This window comes from Neodiprion pinetum, chromosome 3 (assembly GCF_021155775.2).
Source record: "Neodiprion pinetum isolate iyNeoPine1 chromosome 3, iyNeoPine1.2, whole genome shotgun sequence".
Taxonomy (NCBI): domain Eukaryota; kingdom Metazoa; phylum Arthropoda; class Insecta; order Hymenoptera; family Diprionidae; genus Neodiprion; species Neodiprion pinetum.
In genome coordinates this window covers 23,658,120-23,678,264 of record NC_060234.1, presented here as the reverse complement: position 1 = coordinate 23,678,264, position 20,145 = coordinate 23,658,120, and the positions used below count along the sequence as shown (strand labels likewise).

The 20,145-nt window shown below is 39.2% G+C and overlaps 3 protein-coding genes across 4 annotated transcripts in view; 2 read left to right on the top strand and 1 right to left on the bottom strand.

Moving 5' to 3' along the window:
• LOC124213584 (retinoid-inducible serine carboxypeptidase) overlaps positions 1 to 12,178 on the bottom strand; it is a 54,999-nt gene extending 42,821 nt beyond the window's left edge. Inside the window, exons 1-4 of one of the 2 annotated variants that reach the window (XM_046615022.2) lie at positions 11,408 to 12,178; positions 10,641 to 10,809; positions 10,349 to 10,419; positions 10,009 to 10,207 (exon numbers count right to left, since the gene is read on the bottom strand). The gene's annotated coding sequence lies outside the window, so the exon portion shown is untranslated. Of the gene's footprint in view, positions 1 to 8,706; positions 8,858 to 10,008; positions 10,208 to 10,348; positions 10,420 to 10,640; positions 10,810 to 11,407 lie in introns of those variants that run through there. The other variant, XM_046615023.2, reaches the window with a different exon arrangement.
• LOC124213577 (uncharacterized) lies at positions 3,234 to 5,783 on the top strand. The gene is made up of 3 exons (XM_046615009.1): positions 3,234 to 3,362; positions 3,863 to 3,954; positions 4,185 to 5,783. Exons 1-3 carry the CDS (start codon positions 3,339 to 3,341, stop codon positions 5,488 to 5,490), a joined length of 1,422 nt encoding a protein of 473 aa, XP_046470965.1. The 5' UTR covers positions 3,234 to 3,338; the 3' UTR covers positions 5,491 to 5,783.
• LOC124213576 (methyl farnesoate epoxidase) lies at positions 11,437 to 20,008 on the top strand. Its single transcript, XM_046615008.2, has 8 exons — positions 11,437 to 11,632; positions 13,970 to 14,221; positions 15,488 to 15,776; positions 16,274 to 16,512; positions 16,654 to 16,865; positions 17,731 to 17,817; positions 17,899 to 18,040; positions 18,763 to 20,008. Exons 1-8 carry the CDS (start codon positions 11,545 to 11,547, stop codon positions 18,945 to 18,947), a joined length of 1,494 nt encoding a protein of 497 aa, XP_046470964.1. The 5' UTR covers positions 11,437 to 11,544; the 3' UTR covers positions 18,948 to 20,008.
• Positions 20,009 to 20,145: the final 137 nt, after the last annotated feature.

The window sequence follows — 20,145 nt, the reverse complement described above, 5'->3', positions numbered from 1 at the left end:
AGAACGTATAATTACACAGTCTTACCTCACGAGCTACCTGCTATTTAGAATATGCTTACTTCACAGTTTTTTTTTTTCCCGGCTCACTGAATAAGTTGAATGCGAGTATATCGCGGTACCACTGATTGAAAGTGAAACTTGAATTCATTATGGGGCAGTTGAGGACGAAAGTTATCCGTATACGCAGTTGCGTATCGGTTTATGCGATTGAAGCGATACCTCGAACGGCCGCGATTATCGTTTGAGCGGTATTTCAACATACATTCTTCGCGTTAATCCACAGAAATTTAACTTGACTAATGATGGTTGAAAATTAGCAAATTTTACAATTTTCATGTTCGTACTTTTATTTTCATACGGATGAAGTCTGATCGAAAATTCCTTTTACACATTTTTTTAAGTGTAAAAAAGTTTTCAGCCTTTAGCTAACGATAATAACGTAGTTTCAAAGCAGTTCTTTAGATAAGGTCTTGGAAACGGTTCAATTTTGAACTTCGCTTTTTCAGCATAATTCCAATTTGAAACGAAGAGTGCGTCATAGACAGTCAAAATGCATATGTATGTTTTTGGTTTTTAGGTACTCGTCATTGGCAAAGATAATTGATTGTGCATCTAAAATCGAATTGCAAACGTCCGAACGACGGCTATTTTGATTTAGCGTCAAGGTTTGAATTATCCTGCCGAATGTTTCGTAATTAATTTTTTCCGTCGGTCTAGCTAAGTTTACTGTCTCATGCCTTACTTCACATCATAAGTAACGGTTACCGTAGTTGCCAAAAATTTTACAAATATAAGCTTTTTGTTTTTGAAAATATGCATACATATATTGTACCACTCCTAAACACACCAATCACGGTAAAAATCACTCGAAGCGGATCTTTCAAGCTACTCAGGTGACTCCATGTATCTTGTATCAGCGGTTTGTTACTGTGCTGTGAATGCCAGAGACCCGCAAAAATATTTCTATATAATGACATTTTCGCATTAGCGATTCAGTTGGACGAAAGTTGGTATTAATAGGTAGATTAGTATTGTCTCTCACGATTCGCGTTGTAGCAAATAAAATTATCCATACCCAAATATGGAGTGATTCATTCATTTGCCATTCATTCATTCATTCATTCATTCATTTATTCATTTATTCACTGTCATGGAACACATTAATTGTTAACAAGAATAGAGAATTTGAATTGATTCGACGATAATTCGTTTCCCATGACGAGAGGGAATTCTATCAAGTTAATTGAAGCTTGGGGAACTGGAGCGTGTATGAGAACAGAAAGAGAACCGAAGTTCCGGCGCCAATTAAATTTTAGTTACGTAAATATCGACCCTCGTACTATTAAGCAGATTTGCTGTATAAATTCTGTTTGATCGAAATGATCTTTCGTTTGTCATTTCAAAGTCGCGCCTTGTTAATGCTATCAAGTTTCGTTAATGGAAACTGAGAAAACTTATTCAGTCCAATGAAATCATTTGTTATAGGAGTACATAAATTTCTAGTAGAATCGCATGCAACGAGAGATTTCGTTGCTCCACTTAATGTATGCACGAGTGTGCGATCCTTCGCTTTCGAGATATAAAATTTAGAATTCATCAACGTGATGAAAAATCGTATAATTCACGATGGCGAAACGAATGGTTAAAAAGCTCGATCGCGAACCAAAACCTCTCTACATTACAAGCAATACATGTACTGAATTTCAAACAGCCTTGGGCGCAGTCGACGAACAGTGAGTATAGATTATGCCAGCATCGAGCCGAAGAAGTAGTAAAAATAATCGAAAATCTTATTTCCAGCAATCGCCTCGAAGGGACAGCTATGCTAATATTTGAAAGGGTTTCATTTTAAACATGCATCTTAAATTGAAAAATAAAAAGAAAACAGCGCGTGACCGCAGTGCTCGTAATATCTTGTCGATAACGGCGATGACTTGACAGAATCTGGCAGGAATCTTTAAAACTACAGTAGTTCTCTGTAGTTTAAATAAGACTCATCGTCTTTACAATCGTTTGGACTGCGGTTGCAAATTAATTTTCACACGGCCGATTGATAACGAGGCCTGATAAGAGAGGCGTCAACGAGACAAAATAATATGAAAAAACCGAACTAGTTGCTTTGCAGGGAAAAAATTAACGCATGTACGGTATAAAATGACAGATAAATTATTGGCAAGGATATAAATATTTACCCACAGTATCTACGCGACTTTTCATTTTGTAACTAATTTCACACACCTATTTTACAATTATGGTTTTAACTATGGAATCGTCGACAACATTACCATTTGTCTATTTGAATAAAGATTTTTAGATACATTTTTAATATCCGTTCCTATTCTAAAATCCATAATCTTTTACAGCATTTTACCTAGTCCACCAACGATGTTTACAAAACGAGAGAGATTTCTGGTTGCGGTTACTACGCAGACCTCGACTATTTTTTCATTTTTTTTATTTTTTTTTCCAAGTCGTGAAAAATATATTTCCGGATGCAAAATTGGAAACGCATCTTGTAACTCTGGCCAAAAAATACAGCGTGCGTTGCCATTTTCATTGTTCGTCATTCGTTTGATCTCAACCCCTTGCAGCGCAAAATCAATTTAAATTTTAAAATAAGTATCATTTAAGGACTTGTCATTAATACCTTCCGTATGGATTTTGTAGGATGTTATTTAGTTTGTTACAGAAATGTCACAGGGGGCTGCAAGGGGTCAAGGCCATATATGACTGAAAAAATGAAGTAAAGTGAAGAAATTATCGGCAACGGTTACTTGCGCCGCGTGACTTTCTTGTAGTTCGAAAGATATTTGAACTGTCAGTTTTAACGCCGGCTATTTCAGTAAAATTTTCTAGCAACTATGAGACGTTAAACAGCGTGTAACCCAGGAGCGGCGATAATATTCGTCGGGTACGGGTGGAAAGTGTCGGAGGATCGGAAGCCCCCGGGTGGATAATTCCGAGATCTGGAGCAAAGGCAACCTTGCCTCGTAACCTTGCGCCTGAACCTTCGGGCGTCCGGCTCCGGCGTCTGCACTTTCTCCTCGTGAGCTGTTGCAGAGGCATCGCGCCTCCTTCTCCCCCCAGGACGAGCAGGCAGTCCTCGCACTTGATCACCCTCCAGGGTCGCTCAGGTGCCGCTAAGCCGACCGGACTTCCACTTCCCGACTTCCTCGGCCACCACCACCTCCAACTCCGCCTCGATCACCAGGGGAAGGAAGGCGTCTTCGCGGCTATATAACCCAGCCGTTCCGCTTATTGAACCAAGTTAAGCCAAGTTTTCCTGCGCCTAGAAAAGAAGCTCTTGCGCCGAGCCCAGTGGGCGGCAAGCTACCGACATGAGGATTCGCCCGAGATGCGCGGTTTGTTCAGTTATTAAAAAAACATACAAATATCGCGTTCGATACGTCGAATTCGGTCGTTATAGATACGAGAATTTTTAGAGCACGATGAGGGTTATTTTTTCTTTTGTCGAGACATGGCTCGGTCCTTGTTCACGATCAGTTTCAGTCGAGATTCCGTTAACCGTACAACCTGTGATTCGGTTTCTTTTCATGCACCGCGTGGTTTACAAAAAAATTAGGTGAAAGTAACACCGAGACTTCCGACATGTCGGACCATCACCTTCGGTCGCACGAATTCGGCTCTTGCACACATCGGTGAAAAAGAAAGTTGATAATTGACGATCAATTTCGGTCGAATTGCATCCGAGTTAGTGAGATAACTGATCGTGAGCGTATGATTTAGGGTCGAGTGAGAGTGGCCGGAGTAAAGTATAAAAACAAACCTTACGGCCTGATTCGCGTATCCGCTTCAGTGTCTGCCGAAATTGGCTAATTTATGATTTGGATTAACATTCTAGGTTGCACTAGTGCTGCTACTGCAAGCCGTTCTTGTGGCGAGCAAGGCATTGGATCAAACTCAGCTGCAGCAACAGACACAGCAACAAACCCCGTAAGTATAAATAATCCAACCTTCGTATCGTGATTTTGTCGGTCAAAGTCAGTGCAATTACGACGGTGGCTATAGCAAACCGCAAACGTAACGACGCTGATTGTGAGCGAGATTTTCTTCCAAGAATTTCATCGTATACAAGCCGCTTGAAAAGTATAATGTGATAACGGTTGAGAGACCGTTGGACGTCTTGACCCCGAAGCGTGGTTTAATTTGATTCTCTTCAACAGTTATGGAACAGCAGTGGCACAAAAGCGATACGGTGATGGTGGCGATTTTGGAGGATACGACGAGCACGCCCAGCCGATCCACCACGAGGAGCACCACGAAGTGGAGCACCACGAGGAGCATCACGACGACCATCATGACCACCACGATCCAGGATACTGGAAGAAGAAGTTGACCTGGAAGCTGGGCTGGAAGAAGATCTGGAAACCGGCTCAAAAACAGATATGGAAACCGGCGTGGAAGAAGATCTGGAAGCCGATATGGGAGCCGACCAAGCGAGCAGTGTGGAAGGAGATTCAGGTACCGGCCTGGAAAAAGATTTGGAAGCCAGTGTGGAAGGAGATCCAGGTACCGGTGTGGAAGGAGATCCAAGTGCCGGCCTGGAAGAAGGTTTGGAAACCGATTTGGAAGCCGATAAAAGTGCCGGCTTGGAAGGAGATCCAAGTCCCTGACTGGAAGAAGATATGGAAGCCGGTCTGGAAGGAGATCCAGGTTCCGGCCTGGAAGGAGATCCAAGTACCGGCATGGAAGAAGATCTGGGTACCGGAGTGGGTGAAGGTCGGAATCCCCGGAGAGCATTACCACGGCACTGACCACCACGGCTGGCAGTACACGAGCCACGATCTCTGGAAGAAGAAGCTTGTCTGGAAGCCGCTCTGGAAGAAGTACTGGAAACCGGCCAAGAAGCAGATCTGGATACCGGACAAGAAGCTGGAATGGAAGGAGGCCTGGAAGCAAGTATGGAAGCCGGCTAAGAAACAGATATGGATCGACGACAAGAAGCTCGCTTGGAAGGAGGAGTGGAAGCAGATTTGGAGGCCTGACAAGAAGCTGACCTGGGTTCCGGATAAGAAACTCGAATGGAAGGAGGCCTGGAAGCAGATATGGAGACCGGACAAGAAGCTCGAGTGGATACCGGACAAGAAACTCGCATGGAAGGAAGCCTGGAAACAGATCTGGGTCCCGGATTGGAAACAAATCTGGGTACCGGGTTGGAAGAAGATATGGAAGCCGGTCTGGATATCCGAGTGGTTCCCGAGTGAGGACCACCACGATCACCATCATCACGACGACCACGGCCATGGTTGGGCGGACAGGAAAGACACCCAGGGGCAAAATGCCCGAACAATTCCTCTCAGTCCTCAGCAGTTCGGCGCTCAGGCTGGACACCAGCAACAGCAGCTGACTGATCAGAACAAAGTGAGGTGGGATCGATCGCTCGGAAACTCGCAGCTCCAGGCATCGGTAGGGAGCCAGAGATCATCGAATCAGAACGTCGGTCAAGGCCTGAAATTCCCCAGTCGTTGAATCCTCTCAAGTATATGTTTAATGTGTACAAATCAAACGTAATCACATAAGAAGCCACTGTATATATTAATATTAGGTCGATTAATTAAGGTACCGCTCGAGCGTTTGCTGCTACTTGACTGATGCACCCCTGAGTAAATATTACATATACATATATATATATATATATGTATATACATGTGTGTATACTAAGGTTTTGTTTTAGTTGTGCGTTAATTTTTGATACTGTTGTTGTTATCATTATTGTTAACTAATTTCACTCATGAATAAAGATATATGATTATCTCGTTAAACGATTCCTTGTTCTGTTAATACGAACTCCTACGCGCATTCGCTCAACGTTTTATATCACTAATAATATAATAAACATCGAGTAGACGCGTTGATTTAGGCGGATATACGACACGCGACGAGAAGACCGAGAAGTGACGCAACTCTGTGCCGCCTGATCGCGGAAATCCTGGTATGAGAAATGGAAGTTGAAGTTAAAGAATAAGGAAAAAAAAAAAACAAAAAATGGAAACAAAAAAAAATCGCAACAGAAATCGGAGAAAGTAGAACTGTGTAGGAGGAAAGATGCGAGCTAGCCTTGGGTCTGCCTGTAGGGAAAGAGAAAGTTGCTCGGACGATCTAGAGTGGTAATGGCACATATTCGGTTCGACGTTGCGACCGGCGCATAAACGTTGCACACATACTTGCGCGTTGCTGATGTTAACTTATGCACCCGCAACCGCATTTGCGCGATTATACGGAACGAGCAGAACTGCCGATCGGTGAATAGATCGAGCACCGTTGCCACCCACGCGTCGATTAGATCGTTTATAAAAATGTGCGAAAGTGCCGCATCACGCAGGATCGAATAATGCTGCAGCACGGTTCTGACTTTATGGCGACACCGTGTATTCAAGCGCATTCGCTGGTGGCTATCGACGTATGTTTCGTTACACGTTTAGAAATCACAACCGAGGTGATAAAACGGATTTATGTTCAAGATCTCGAATGCACAACATTTTGTCGTTAAACAGTGTATGGGAACGATGAGTAGACAGTTTTCGCTCTGATTAATGAATTCGTTACCGACGGGTCAATGGCGAACAAACGATTACTAATAAATGGTTATGAAGTTGAATAATTTCATAAGATTTTGAGAATGTAGCTTCAAAATATCATCAAAAATTATCGACAGACATTTTTTTTTTTTTGACACTTGTCGTCACCTCGATCGAAGGGACCAAACTTCTTCGATTCTTTTTCAGAAACAATTCTACGTGGTTACCCAGTTCGCATACATAATGAAAGCTCATCGCAAAAGATGAACTAAAAATGACATTGAATACCAAGTTAAATAAGAGTTAAAAAAAAATCATAGATTTATCTATAAATGAGAAACAAAATATTTAGAACAGAATCTGAAAATAAACAAATCAACTGTAAAAAATCTAATCGTTTGTTTAGAAAAGGTATAAATTTGTCGGTAAAACATTGAAAATCGATTTATTTCCGCTAGGACCTGAAGTTCAAATTAATCAGGATATGGCAATTTTTTAAAAATCCTGCAAGTTTCAGATTTTTTCACCGAGCCATTTCCAAGATCATCGCCTGAGTTTATGGGACAGACCGATAGACCGACATTTCTTTAAAAACCTGTTTTTCGGGTTCTAGAGATTCGAAAACGTAAAAGATTCGTTGAAGTTAGAAAAAGTCATTTTCGAGCCAATACTTTGCTTGTATCATTAAAATTGATGACAAGTAACAGACTATTTCTGATGGAGAAAGTGTTGTACACAAATACAAGCAATCCGATTTTGTAACAGGCTCGTATAGAGAAGCCGATCGTACATATCGCGGCTTCTGACGAGTGAAATATTATATAAGGGAATACCTGTAAGGGAAAATTGACGACGAAGAAGGAAAGGAAGATTGTAGTTTCCCTCTTACAAAAAAGTTATAATTGCTTCAATCCGAATTGAAAAATCGGATTAACTATGATTCGGGTTCGCGATGAAATTCAGCCAGCGGTCCGTTCAAAGGTTGACGATGATGGATTTGCGTTGAAAAATTGATGTCGAGAAAATCAACCGTACGTACAAGAGTCAAGGTGATGGTACTCGTATTTCATAATAGCGAAGTCGTCGCCGTGTAAGTTGTGGCGACAACAACAACACAAATAGCCTCGGGATATCATGAAGTGATTTTCGCCATGTGGGGTATTGAATAAGGTGAAATCATTTGGCAATGAGTAATATATAACCCTATCGACGCGATCAGCCAGTTGTAAACGAAGAAACGTGATATAACATGTCGGAATTGGCGAGTCAATGGTGAACTACTGGCGAAGGTAAAGATGTCGAAGGTTCCGAAAAGAAAAAAGCCACAATGCAGAATTTTCAAAGACGCAAAAATATATTTCACAGAATTTGAAAATGTGTAATGTCAAAATATACTAAATATGTACACAAGCTGGAATATACGAATATAGAAATGTCAGGGCACAGAGAGCCGAAGTATGGAATGGCGTCAAAACAAAAGACAATCGTGAGTTTTCCATACTTCGATTTTTGACATTTTAAAACTCGTTTAAACCCATTGTCGTATACATTTGAAAACTGGATATCGTGACCTTTCTATTTCCTAACCTATCCGCCGATTCCGAGATAATTCTACTACGGCAAAAATTCTTGCACTTTTCTCAGAAAATTACGATGATTTTCTAGAGGATTGGCAATGCGATCACGGTTTTTCAACCGTAGAAATTATTATCCTCACCGCGGAAATTAAGCAGGCAGGTATTTTGACAGAGGTGAATAGCAATTAGAAAGCCCTTGGAGGCAACGACCTAATAACCGGTAAATCCATCCCTCTCCAAATTGTACGTGTTAACGCTCATAACTGACCGGCGTGGGCGCTAGCCAATGAATTTCAATGTTCACAATATTAATACAATGCATGCGTACTTGACGTACCTACCGTCTTTCACCTCCGATTTGTAAACCACACGACACATTGCGTTGGAAAAACTCTTTCATTTTCACTTTCCTAACCTCCACTATGCGTATTACGATCACCGAAATAGTGGAACGCGCCGCTTGTCGACAGACAATCATCCGCAAACCGGAGTAACTCAAAAACCGGACCTTTCTATATTCGAGAGAAACATTCGAAGATCGAACTGAAAGAATTTAACAAATGTATGTACATACAAGATTTAAACTGTACCTGTATATCTGGCGAAAAACACGAAGCAGCCCTTCGATCAGGATCTAGACATCAGCACGATGCGAATCACAAAGATTTGAACAATCTCGACTCATATTCGAACAATGCGACGGTAATTGCACCGTATATTCTCCCACTTACGAAATTCACTGAGAACGTGCCAAAGGATTTGGACTAGGAAATAGTTTTGTAAACAGGATTAGTACCGATTATTACCGCTCGCAGCGCTCACATCGCGTCATCTCGAAACATCGACATTGAGATATGCGAGAGCAGGCCAAAAATGTGTCCGCCGAATAGAAAGAGAATTATTTCATACATTATTGTTTACTTTGGGAACACACGGTCCATTCTCTATATGTCGATGGCTCTAAACCATGTCGAGTCTCTTTACACACACGCATCGTGGCAAGGACGAAAGTATTGAATGTAGGGAATTTCATGGCGGTATATCTACTTTGGGTAGACTCCCGTAAATTCTACAAACACATCAAGATTCGTAATTACCTATACAAATATTCGATTGCTCTGGGCTTTCGCCTGCGGCACACGCTATTTCACCCGGGAGGTGTAACCGTTTTGCAAAAGAAATTATCTAATAAGTGTTGCAAAACAAATGTACTCGTACTTTCTTATAACGAGAAATATACCTGCGGACTGATTTTCCGATGATTAGTATTTCTCAATTTGAGACAAAGTCGTGTCCTCGTATTCATACCGCTTATGGTGATAATTATAGCTTTAGTATTTAGCAAAGAACATAACAGTTTATGTTGAATTTCTCACATTTGTGCTGGTTCTGCAGCTGAGAGATGTGACGCAGAGAGAGATTTTGAAAAACGAATATACAAAGTCTCGCGGCTCAACTGATGATGATTTAACACCATCGACATTTCTGCATCTGCGAGAATGAACTGCAAGCCGTATAATTATCTTACGAAACGATCATTGTCAGAGAAAATTTCTGTTAAGGATGTTGGTGTGTGAAAAGAAAGAAAATTTCACCACTTGATAATCGAACGAGTTTCACATCGAACATTTCTCTTAGCATGACGTACGAAAATTATACAACTCGTTAAAGTTTAGTTCGGCAGATACAGAAATCTTGAAGGGCATTTTCGTTTTAGGAAATATTTCACTTTTTCAAACACGTACCTGAAGTTGTACGAAAAAACGAGAGGAAACGAAAATGTTCCGTACAATTCGTGATCAATTAAACTTTCGATAAGAAGTATATGGGAAAAAAAAAAAAAAACGACAACTAATTACAATTACGTCTTTACTGAAACGAGTTTCAAATACCGTTATGCAGCTGATGAAACTTTTCCGATGGAGTTTCGGGAACGCTCTGTAGACCTTCACCTCATGAATGTAAATTCCTTGACCTTCTCAAGTTAAGGCTTAAAACCCGTTGCAACCCGTTGATCCCAAAGCATGAGAGCCCAGTTACGCATCACTCTTCCTTGAGACGATACCAAAGTCTACAGTGCGTGTCATAGATCTTTGCCAGTAGTGCATGGAACAGAATTGATCTTTTATCTACATCTGTAGTTAACTTTCCAAGAATGAAAAACTGTATTCACAATCGGGTTAAAATTATTCTCAACCGACAATGGTTGGCCTAGAGGAATAATACAATTACCTTTGTATATATGGATGGCTTTTGACATGCTCAGTAATGCTGCGCTCGTCTTTACAGTTCCCGAAGCATTCCTGATGGAAAAAACAGTTTTTACAGTTTGGAACAAGATCGAAATTTTCAAATAGAAATTTTTGTAGAAGTTTATACTTTTTCACAGATAGTTGTAGAATAGCTTGGTTCTTCGTGACCATTTTTCGCACTTGAATCGTTGATATAGATACAATTTATTATAGAATATAGTAAAGTTTTTGATTTACAGACATTACTTGTTTTTTTTTTTCGTAAGACTCACCTACTAAAAAAACGAGGTTTTCAATACGGACCCATTATACGTATAGTAGGTAGGGATAATTTATATTCGTAAAGTTTTCTTTACGAGAGAGATGCGAAATCTAGCGGTGGTCCAAGAACAGTATTTCATACTTTCTCGTAGATAGTGAAAACTCGTAGAATAATGATTCCTGGAAATTGATATTTTTCTGATAAATTTGATTTCTTTGTTTTCAAGTTGTAGATATTCTCAACACTTGTAATAACTGCAGTTTTCAACAATTAATTATCTATGCAAGCTACAACTTTTTATAATTTTTTTTTGTAGACTTCCGTATGAATTTTCAGGATTTTCTAGAACAGTTCGCGTACTTTTATTTTTATTCTTACGGCCAGTGAATTTTTCAATTAGCGTAACAAAAAGCTTTCAACCATCGCAATTGGCGCAAAATTTCCTAATATTTTACAAAAATTCAATGAGTTTTATTTAACGTCTGCGGGGTAGTTGAATTTTTCTTTCATCGTTACCAATTTGAGATGACTGCAATTGTTTTGTATCACTTCATACTTTCTTACGAAAAAATTATAAATAAACAAGGATATTCGATGATTCTCTGTTTTTCTGTACTTGCACGGAATATAGCGCAGATATTATTTTCGCCTGCAGGGTTCGCTGAGCTCGGGACCCTGAAGGAATACCGAAACCGACCACGAAAAATCTCGTCGCCCGGTCGTACGAGGCTTGAAAAAAAGGCTTAAAATAAAAGACTTTGTACGATGGGGCCTCACATAAAAGATTCCAGTTTGGAGGGCATGGTGTCACACTCCGATAGAATCAGCTCCGGTACTCCGGTCTTCTTCTCGGATGTTAGCTGGATGCTGCCGCCGCATTCGTTCGATATTGAGTCTCTGGTCCGCTTCCGAAGATGTTTCCCGCTGCAATATTACTCGCAGTTTGTGCTTTCGTTCTATTTTGTGTTTACGACTCCGTAAAGCCAGCCAATTTCCCACCAGGTATTGTGCGATATTTAAATTATACTAAAACCGCGTATCCACGCAAGCATCCTTCTTAGTCATACCGATGAAATTTATCCGCAAAAATGATATAGCGTAGATTTCTACCAGTGTTCTTAAAGTTTGAACGCAGTTAAAAGTGATACAAATTTTTACAACGGGGGTAATAAATTCCAATTAGTATAACTTGTGATGTTTACCGAAAGTCATCGTTTCCTCAAATTCAGCATTTTACAAAATTCTTTTAGTGAGTGAATAGTTTGATTGAAAAATGTGTAGATTTTACTTCAATTTTAAGTGTCTGCAAATCGTCTGGAAAACCATGTAATTATCCTCTGGGACTAAACTCTAGATATTCATACTGGCATTCGGAATTTTATCTTTAAGGGGGTGCTCAGGTCGATTTCAACGTCGATATATATATCTTTAAAAATCAAAGTCCACGTAACTCAAACGCGAAAACGGGCTTATCAGCCTCATTTTATACACCATTAATTTTCATTTGACGGAGAGATAAACAAACGGCATGAATTCTACGAATTTACTATTACGATTTCGTAAAATCCGTGCCATTTCTTTACTTCTTTGCCAAATGAAAGCGTGTTGGAATGTTTTTGTTCAGAATTTTGTATAGAATAGGAGTGTTAAACATTTTTTCGCGTTTTAAATACATGGACGTTAATATTGGAGATAAAAACTTCAACGTCGAAATCGACCAGGGCACTCCCTTAAAACCCAAAACTTTACATAGACTAGGATTTCTATTAGACAAAATACAAGTTGCATTTAAATTAAACTTACACGATTTACAAGATATTGTTTGATAAATTATTTCATCACTTTGCGAGTGAAAAATGTTAGATAGCAAATTGTATTTACCGTGGAGTTTTTGTATAATGCGTAATCACGACCAGGTTATAATTAAGCGGACATTACTGATTTATATCAACCGCAGAAACTGTTAATCTAATTTGCGAATGTGTTTAGGTATGAATAATGAATAGTTTTTCATGAACTAAGAAAACAATGGCGACATACTTGAGAGGAGATCCAGATAAAGCTGCGGCGTGGCACTGTAAAATTTAACCGTGGCTTTTGTTACATCGTGAAATCAAAATTCAGGGTCAAGTTTATCAGAAATATGAATGAGGTGTCCAAAGTTACTCGTTCATACGTCACGCCTTTGTAAAGATAAAAGAACAACTCGAACCAAAAACACGGTTTACGATACATAATAATTCGAAGGAACGTTGGTTTATCGTACTAAATCTTTATCTAAAACCTGGCCAGACCATTAAACAGGCATGCTCGAGCAGATTGTTGAAAAAGTTGGTGAATTTTGGGAATTTATATCTATCGACAATCAATTATTCGATTAAATTGGGGTTTGTTTCATTCAAAACTATGTAGACGAACCTACGCTGCGATATTTTTTTTATCATAACTGCTCATAAACAATATACGATAGAATAAATAATAAATTAAATCTACTTCCAATATGGAATTATCATAATTTTTCGTCAAAATTTGTAATCTTCTATGAAAAATACTATAATTTTTCACGGTTATCTGCAATCTCTCAAGTTTCTTCACGATTTGCTACTACTTTCTATGATTTTCCACGACTGACAATTTTTCGTAGTTTGACGAAGAAATCATTCTCACCAGAGTAAGAAAAAATTCTCAAAGGGGGAGGTGATCAAAATACATGTACTTCACTTGCTTCGGAACGAAATGTAGTTCGCGAATCGTTTGGTGAAAGAACACTTTTCACTGGTTTATCCGGCTACGCGCTTATCTTGAAGTCATGCCCATAAAATAGTGAAAAATATCAGTTTTTGAATTTTCTCCACAATGACGCAGCACTTGTAAATATCTGAAACAATTACAGAAAATCACACGCAAGCAGATGTTCATAGAGCAAAAAAAAAAATTTGTATGAGATCAAGGCTGCTACCGAAAAATCTGAAAAAAATCCTCAATACATGCACATACGTCTGTTGGACCTGTGATTTTTTCCCGAATTTTCTGAGCAGAAACAGCGGAGTTATCGTGAAAAAACTGAAAATCACGTTTTTGGCGATAACGTCGAGCAAAATGGAGTTAGAAGGCTAAAATTTGGTACGGGTCAGTGATTTACCAACAGAGTCCGTTTCGAGAAAGGGAACTTTTGGCATGCCTACTCGACCATGTGCTTTGAATAAAATATTCATTATTTCCTAGAAAAGCAAAAACGGGGATAATCCAAAAGTCTAGTCGTACGCATAGGTAAAGCCGTGTAATCACTGCGAGAGATGCATGAAACATAATGTGTAACAACTTTCACAATGACCCCAGGACCAAGATGGCTGCCGTTCGTGGGATGTTTTCCACGCTTTTACCGTCTCCGATCGAAGTACGGCTACGTGCATTTGGCGATGAGAGATCTCGCTGAAAAATACGGTTCGGTGCTCGGCATCAAGCTCGGAAAACAGCGCATTGTTATAGTCAGTACGCACGAGCTAATCAGGAAGGTTCTCACACAGGAAGAGTTTAACGGCCGTCCGGATGGTTTCTTCTTCAGAGTGCGTGCCTTTGGAGAAAGGAGAGGTACGTACATATCTATGGTCCACTGCGTGGCGATCTAAACACGCAAGAAGTCCTCCAGTTAGCCGTAAATTGGTTTACAATTGCTAATTATGGCCGGAACACAATTCGGCACTGGGTGTTTTAATCATTCATTTCCTGTTTCAAACCCGTTCTTACTTACTACACTTACAATTTCTCTCAGTGTACCGTGGAAAATAAAATTTAGGGCAGATGAATTTCGGTTTTAGGCTTCGCAAGAAGCCCTTGAATGTTAAATTACTCTAAACTGTCAGCATCAGCGGCAACGATACCAACGAACTTCTAGACATACTTCCGTATTCTTTGCCTATACGTGTATGATTGACGTGGAACTCTGAATAAAAAGTTGGAAAAAGAGAAAAAATTGTTTATAAAATCTCCAGCAATGTTTTATGCGAATTTATTGGTGGTGAAAACGAATGAAATAATATCCCTACCGTGCAATGCTGTAACTGACAATGAGATATCAACGATTTGACGAAGAGCTTTTTGATCGGAATGTTTAAAATGATTAAACTCCGATATTTTTTATCTCGTTCCAACGTCTTGGGGCTCATTTACTTGCTGACCAAATCACCACAAACTGCCTGATAAGGTTTAAGAAATCTTTCATCATACTACGGATCAAGGGGTGCTTCACTGGAGCAAAACTCTACACCGTGGTTACATATTTCATGATTACTTACATTTTATAGAGTGATTACGAGAGGATGATTTCTCACAATTTTTAAAATTTCATACGATTCCTCAACATTAAAAAGAGATTTCTCTAACCCTGAATCATTTCTCACGATTACCAATGATTACAAACGCGGAATTTTATTTTAATATTACTAATTCCAGTATGGTTTCGGATATTACGAAATGATTTCGAACGATATTGCCACCCTGATCCATTAAGTGAAACGCCCCTTGCTACAGATAATATGCAAATGTAATTTTTGACGCACATGTTTATTACCGCGCTAATTAAAATAAATTTTAATCCATTTTGGAAATGAGATGCTAGTAAAAAAATTTGACGTTCTAAATACAGAATCTGACTGATATCTCAGCTTCCGTTATGCGGGTTGCTCACATTCATTTCTATTACAAAATATAGAGATGTTGTTCCATTGCTTTTTACCATCATTCGCACAAATGACATTGCTGCAGGTTTTTCAAACGGTTTATTCTTTCTTCCCAAATTCTCATTCAGGCGTTACGTCCATTCATCCTTAACGCCAATAAAAATTAAACATTGCTCAGGAGTTTTGTTCACCGACGGGATCAAGTGGTCTCAGCATCGCCGATTCTCGCTTCGTCACTTGCGCTCATTCGGATTCGGCCACCGAAAAATGCAGAACCAAATCGTCACGGAGGCCGAAAATCTGGTCAAATTTTTGCACAATCAGAGTCTGCGAGGTCCCGTGCCAATGCACGGCGCCTTCGATGTTGCCGTGATAAATTCACTCTGGTTGATGTTCGCCGGCAGACGTTTCGATTACAGTGACCAGAGGTTAACGGAGATCCTGCAAGTCACTCACGACGCTTTCAGGTGCCAATAATTTATTACTCGAGATTCCAGAGATAAGAGGAAAAATTATTGCTCGGCATGGATCTGAAATTCCGTTCCAGTCAAAATACTGTGCGGACAAAAACATTACGAGACGAAAGTTTCAAAGGTCAAGTTGAAGTAGATTCAGTCGGATTTTGTTCAGAAAGTATGTTACAAAATCTTTGGAAATACTTTGAATTCTTATGAAAACCTGTGCAATTATCAGAAATCTCTGGAATATTTTAAAATTGCTTCGAAATTCTTTAGAATCATGTAAAATTCTGTGCAATGACGTAAAATTACCTAAAATCTCTAAAATCTTGAAATCACATTAAATTCTTCAAGTCCCGTGAGATCCGCTTGAAATCCTTTGAAATTTTTTGAAACCTGCGAAGTCTTTTCTAACCGTGTCAATATTGGAATCCGATTCGCAGTCAAACCGCTGTTCGATGAAACCTTCGTGACCGAATCCCGCTAAGATGAGTGTTTGATCGTAGATTGATAGATACTTCCGGTGGGATTCTCTGTCAACTTCCGTTCCTGCGTTTCATTTGCCCCGAACTTTCTGGCTACAAATCGTTGATGACGATACTGCGGAAACTGTGGTCTTTTCTGGCGGAGGAAATTAACGAGCACGTCTCGAGTCTTCCGGCAGATGAGCCACGCGACTTAATAGACGCCTTTCTGATGGAAATCTCACGGAACGAGTCGAGTGACTCTCACGATCAGTTCAATCGTAAGTCGATGTAGCGTTACCCGGCTGACTTTTGATTTCTATTCGCTCTATGTGCATGCTCGTAACGTTACTGCTTATACATATGTATAATCTTATACGTACCTAACATGCGTAGAGAATATCGCAGACTCGTTTATTCAGATGAGGAGCTTCTTGTCTTATGCTTGGATCTCTTTCTCGCTGGATCCGAGACGACTAGCAACACGCTTTCTACGATGCTAATATATCTCGTCCTGAATCCCGAATGGCTGGAAAAACTTCAGATGGAACTGTCGAAGGTCGTCGGTAGAGACAGACCACCGAATACTGAGGATCGTTCGTCTCTACCTGAAATGGAAGCATTTTTAGCCGAAGTGAGGACTTTTTTGCTTCCGAGAAACACACGCGACGAACATTTTGTTCGTCAATCTTCCACCGAATTACCAAATTACGTATCCGACGATTTTTTTTACCGAATTTCCTACACATTTTATGAGAATAAGAAGTATTTTAACATTCATTTTTCAACTTATAACTTTCCTTGCAATGTTCCGAGTCATCTGGCATTTTCTGTGATTTCTCATATTTTGCAAACGCGTCGATCTCAAAATTGGCTAAAATTCGTAAGCATATTCGACAAGAATACGAAGAAGATATTGAAAAACGAATAACATTTGCAAATAATGTTCGGAGCATTACGCAGAAACGAGAATCGAACAGTGAATTCAAGAAATTCGAATAGAAGTCTTTTGAATATAACTCTGCAATCCGATATTCTCTAATTTTCTCTTCGAGTGTTCCCAGCTCAGAAAGAAACGTTATTTATTCTAACGAAACATCTTTTTCGAAGCCCATCGTTCAATATGAGGTTCAACATGTTGAAAGTTTTCTTTCATTTCCCAAAACGAAAAAAATCAGCTTTTTCGTATATCACTACGTTCTCTATAAAAAAAGAAAGTGTTTTTTAAAGGATAAACACAAAATATAAAAAATAACCACGTACAATAATGAAAATACAATAGTTAAGAAATCGTGCTGTCGAATAGTAAAAACCGTTTTCATTATGTCAAATACGGAATGATAAAGTTGTAGATATTATTTTAAATTGAATAAGAATCGGTTCAATTGTATATATAATAATCTAGAATTGCTAAAGTTTGTCGGATTTTACGAAATTTTGCACAAAATTTTCACCAAAGTCTAATTTGACTTCTGATTTTCCACTTCTTGATTGCCCAGGTGCAGAGATCCGTCTTCATAGCGCCTCTGGGTGTTCCCCACAGGACAGTAAAAGACGTCTGCCTGAACGGATATCGCATTCCGAAGGTACGCGGGTACGATAAACGGTCAATTGCAATGCGCGGTGCGAGCCGCGTTCCTTGATTCTGACATTTCGATTCGTTTCAGGACACCGTGGTGCTGGTGAATTATTACAGCGTGCATCACGAGAGGCTACATTGGAAAGATCCGGAAGTATTTCGTCCGCAACGATTCCTGAACGCAAATGGAGTATTTATGCCGGACGATTTCTCCATCCCGTTCGGACTTGGTAAATTTACATTTGACCGTTGTAATTTCTCGAAATACGGTTATGGCTACTCGGACGCAGGCTTGGGTCGCGTTACAATTGTGGCATGAAATTTTTCACCGGAAACGTGAAGTTAACGAGCGTGTATAAATACGACTTACAAGCGCTCTTTTAATTGGGCTAAAGTTGCGGATGGAAAACTCATGTTCTTAGGTACCGAAGTTCGTTGCATAAGGTGGACGCGGTCCTCTAGCTTTCTCATCATTCCGAATTCCCATGTCTCCGAATAATCGGCTCTTTGACGATTTGTACAAAACGTACTTGGCGGTGTAAATTAATCAGCCAGAGTAGCTTGTCGTAATCGAACGTAACGCGTGGATTTGGTACAGAAAATTTCGTTCAACGAACTAATCTCTTTGAAAGATATTGATCGTAGAATTTTTAATTTTACGATACTAACGCGATGTAAAAAATGTTTTTCGAAGAGCGAAGTCGAACTACGTTTTTAGCCATTCTAAGTGATTTCAAACGGACTATAGATGTCTAGGCTTTTGTTTGTAATTCTAGTATTTTCTATGTTCGTTTAAAATTAACAAAAGTCTAGATTTTTGAGAAAGCTCGATATCCTTGGTCGTTTGTTTTTACTGTTTGAATTTGCGATTTTCTAACGAATTTAGCACGACTAGCTTGATAACTTTTGAACTACTATTCTCATTTTCATCCAACTTTGTGTTTCATTGTAGGAAAAAGACGCTGCTTGGGAGAAGTGTTGGCGCGAAATAGTTTGTTTCTGTATCTCGCCTACGTTCTGCACTACTTCGATATCAATATATCGGAAAAGCACGGACCTCCAAACCCGAATGGCAACGACGGATTCACCATTTCGCCGAAACCGTTTTACCTGGTGTTGTCCCACCGAAACGGTTGAAAAATAACCACACTGAGAAAAGTTTCTCATGGTGTTTTCTACAATAATATCTTCAGCTATTTCCATTTTTTTTTTTATCATAACCGAAAAATATGCTTCTGTATACAAAGTGAAACTGAGTTTTGTAGCTATAAACGGAAAATTCAATCTGTGTTTCCATTCTTCTCGATTATGGTAACTCGTATTATATTTTGTTGTAACCGTTCTGCGGAAATAAATTGATGTTAAGGTCTTATTTAACCGAGAAAATTTACATAACTGAACAAACAGATTCAACGTTGCAACAATCTGAAAACGTAACGTTAAGAATCATAATAACACTAAATTATTACTTGCAGCACGTTCTCTTTTAATTCCAACAATATTTAGACAAAAATTTTCTCGCAACTGTAACAAACGAATTCTTCTTTTCAGTGGCACCTTCCTTACTCGCGCGAAATTTACATCCGTTTGATTCCGTTGTGCGCAGATAGAGTGTTGATAATGCGAGCGTTCATTACAATGTAAACGGAGCTGAACAACACAGAGTTATTATTATCATACATTACTACTTCGTTAAGTCTGCATGGTCCTTTAAATGAGAGCTGAAACGTTAATCGTCAGTCGGTTACATTTTCGATTGTTAGATTGTCAAAAAAAAAAAAAAAAAAAGAAGAAGACTAATTTGTATATCATACGTTCAATCAATAAAATGATCGGTATTTTCAATACTTGGATCATCCAAATAATCGTTCGATTTATTAGCCTATAATCACTGTAATAATTTTAGATAAAATTCATTGGTCCAGACATTGAAAATAGACAAATGATCGGCATTTCCGATTAATGGATTTATCGGTTAATCTGCACACCCGATTAATCGATTAATAGCAAGACCGATCTTGCCGACGTATTGCTTAATAAGCCAGACGTAAAATGTGTTGTTTAAATCAGGTACACGTATCCAATATATAACTGAAAATTTGATAAAACGCATGTATCACTGCATTCTTGACACGAAAGTGTGAAATTTATGAAACCCGGCTCGCGAATAAAGTTGTCAATATAATTTTCTCTCATACTTACACGTTTATAAATCATTCCCGTAACTTGCTGTGTGTTAAGTATCCTCGATGTATGTCTTATAGTAGTCACAGTATACATAAGTGAGCGAAAGCGCTTTGCGAAATTTGCTTACCAAGTCAGCGAGTCAAGATGT

Excerpts from the sequence above, each read along its gene's own strand:
- LOC124213577 (XM_046615009.1), top strand. The coding sequence starts at position 3,339 with ATGAGGATTCGCCCGAGATGCGCG. Across the intron at positions 3,363-3,862 it reads GGATTCGCCCGAGATGCGCG|GTTGCACTAGTGCTGCTACT; the intron begins GTTTGTTCAGTT and ends TTAACATTCTAG. Across the intron at positions 3,955-4,184 it reads CAGACACAGCAACAAACCCC|TTATGGAACAGCAGTGGCAC; the intron begins GTAAGTATAAAT and ends TCTCTTCAACAG.
- LOC124213576 (XM_046615008.2), top strand. The coding sequence starts at position 11,545 with ATGTTTCCCGCTGCAATATTACTCGCAGTTTGTGCTTTCGTTCTATTT. Across the intron at positions 11,633-13,969 it reads GCCAGCCAATTTCCCACCAG|GACCAAGATGGCTGCCGTTC; the intron begins GTATTGTGCGAT and ends CAATGACCCCAG. Across the intron at positions 16,513-16,653 it reads CTCTCACGATCAGTTCAATC|ATGAGGAGCTTCTTGTCTTA; the intron begins GTAAGTCGATGT and ends TCGTTTATTCAG.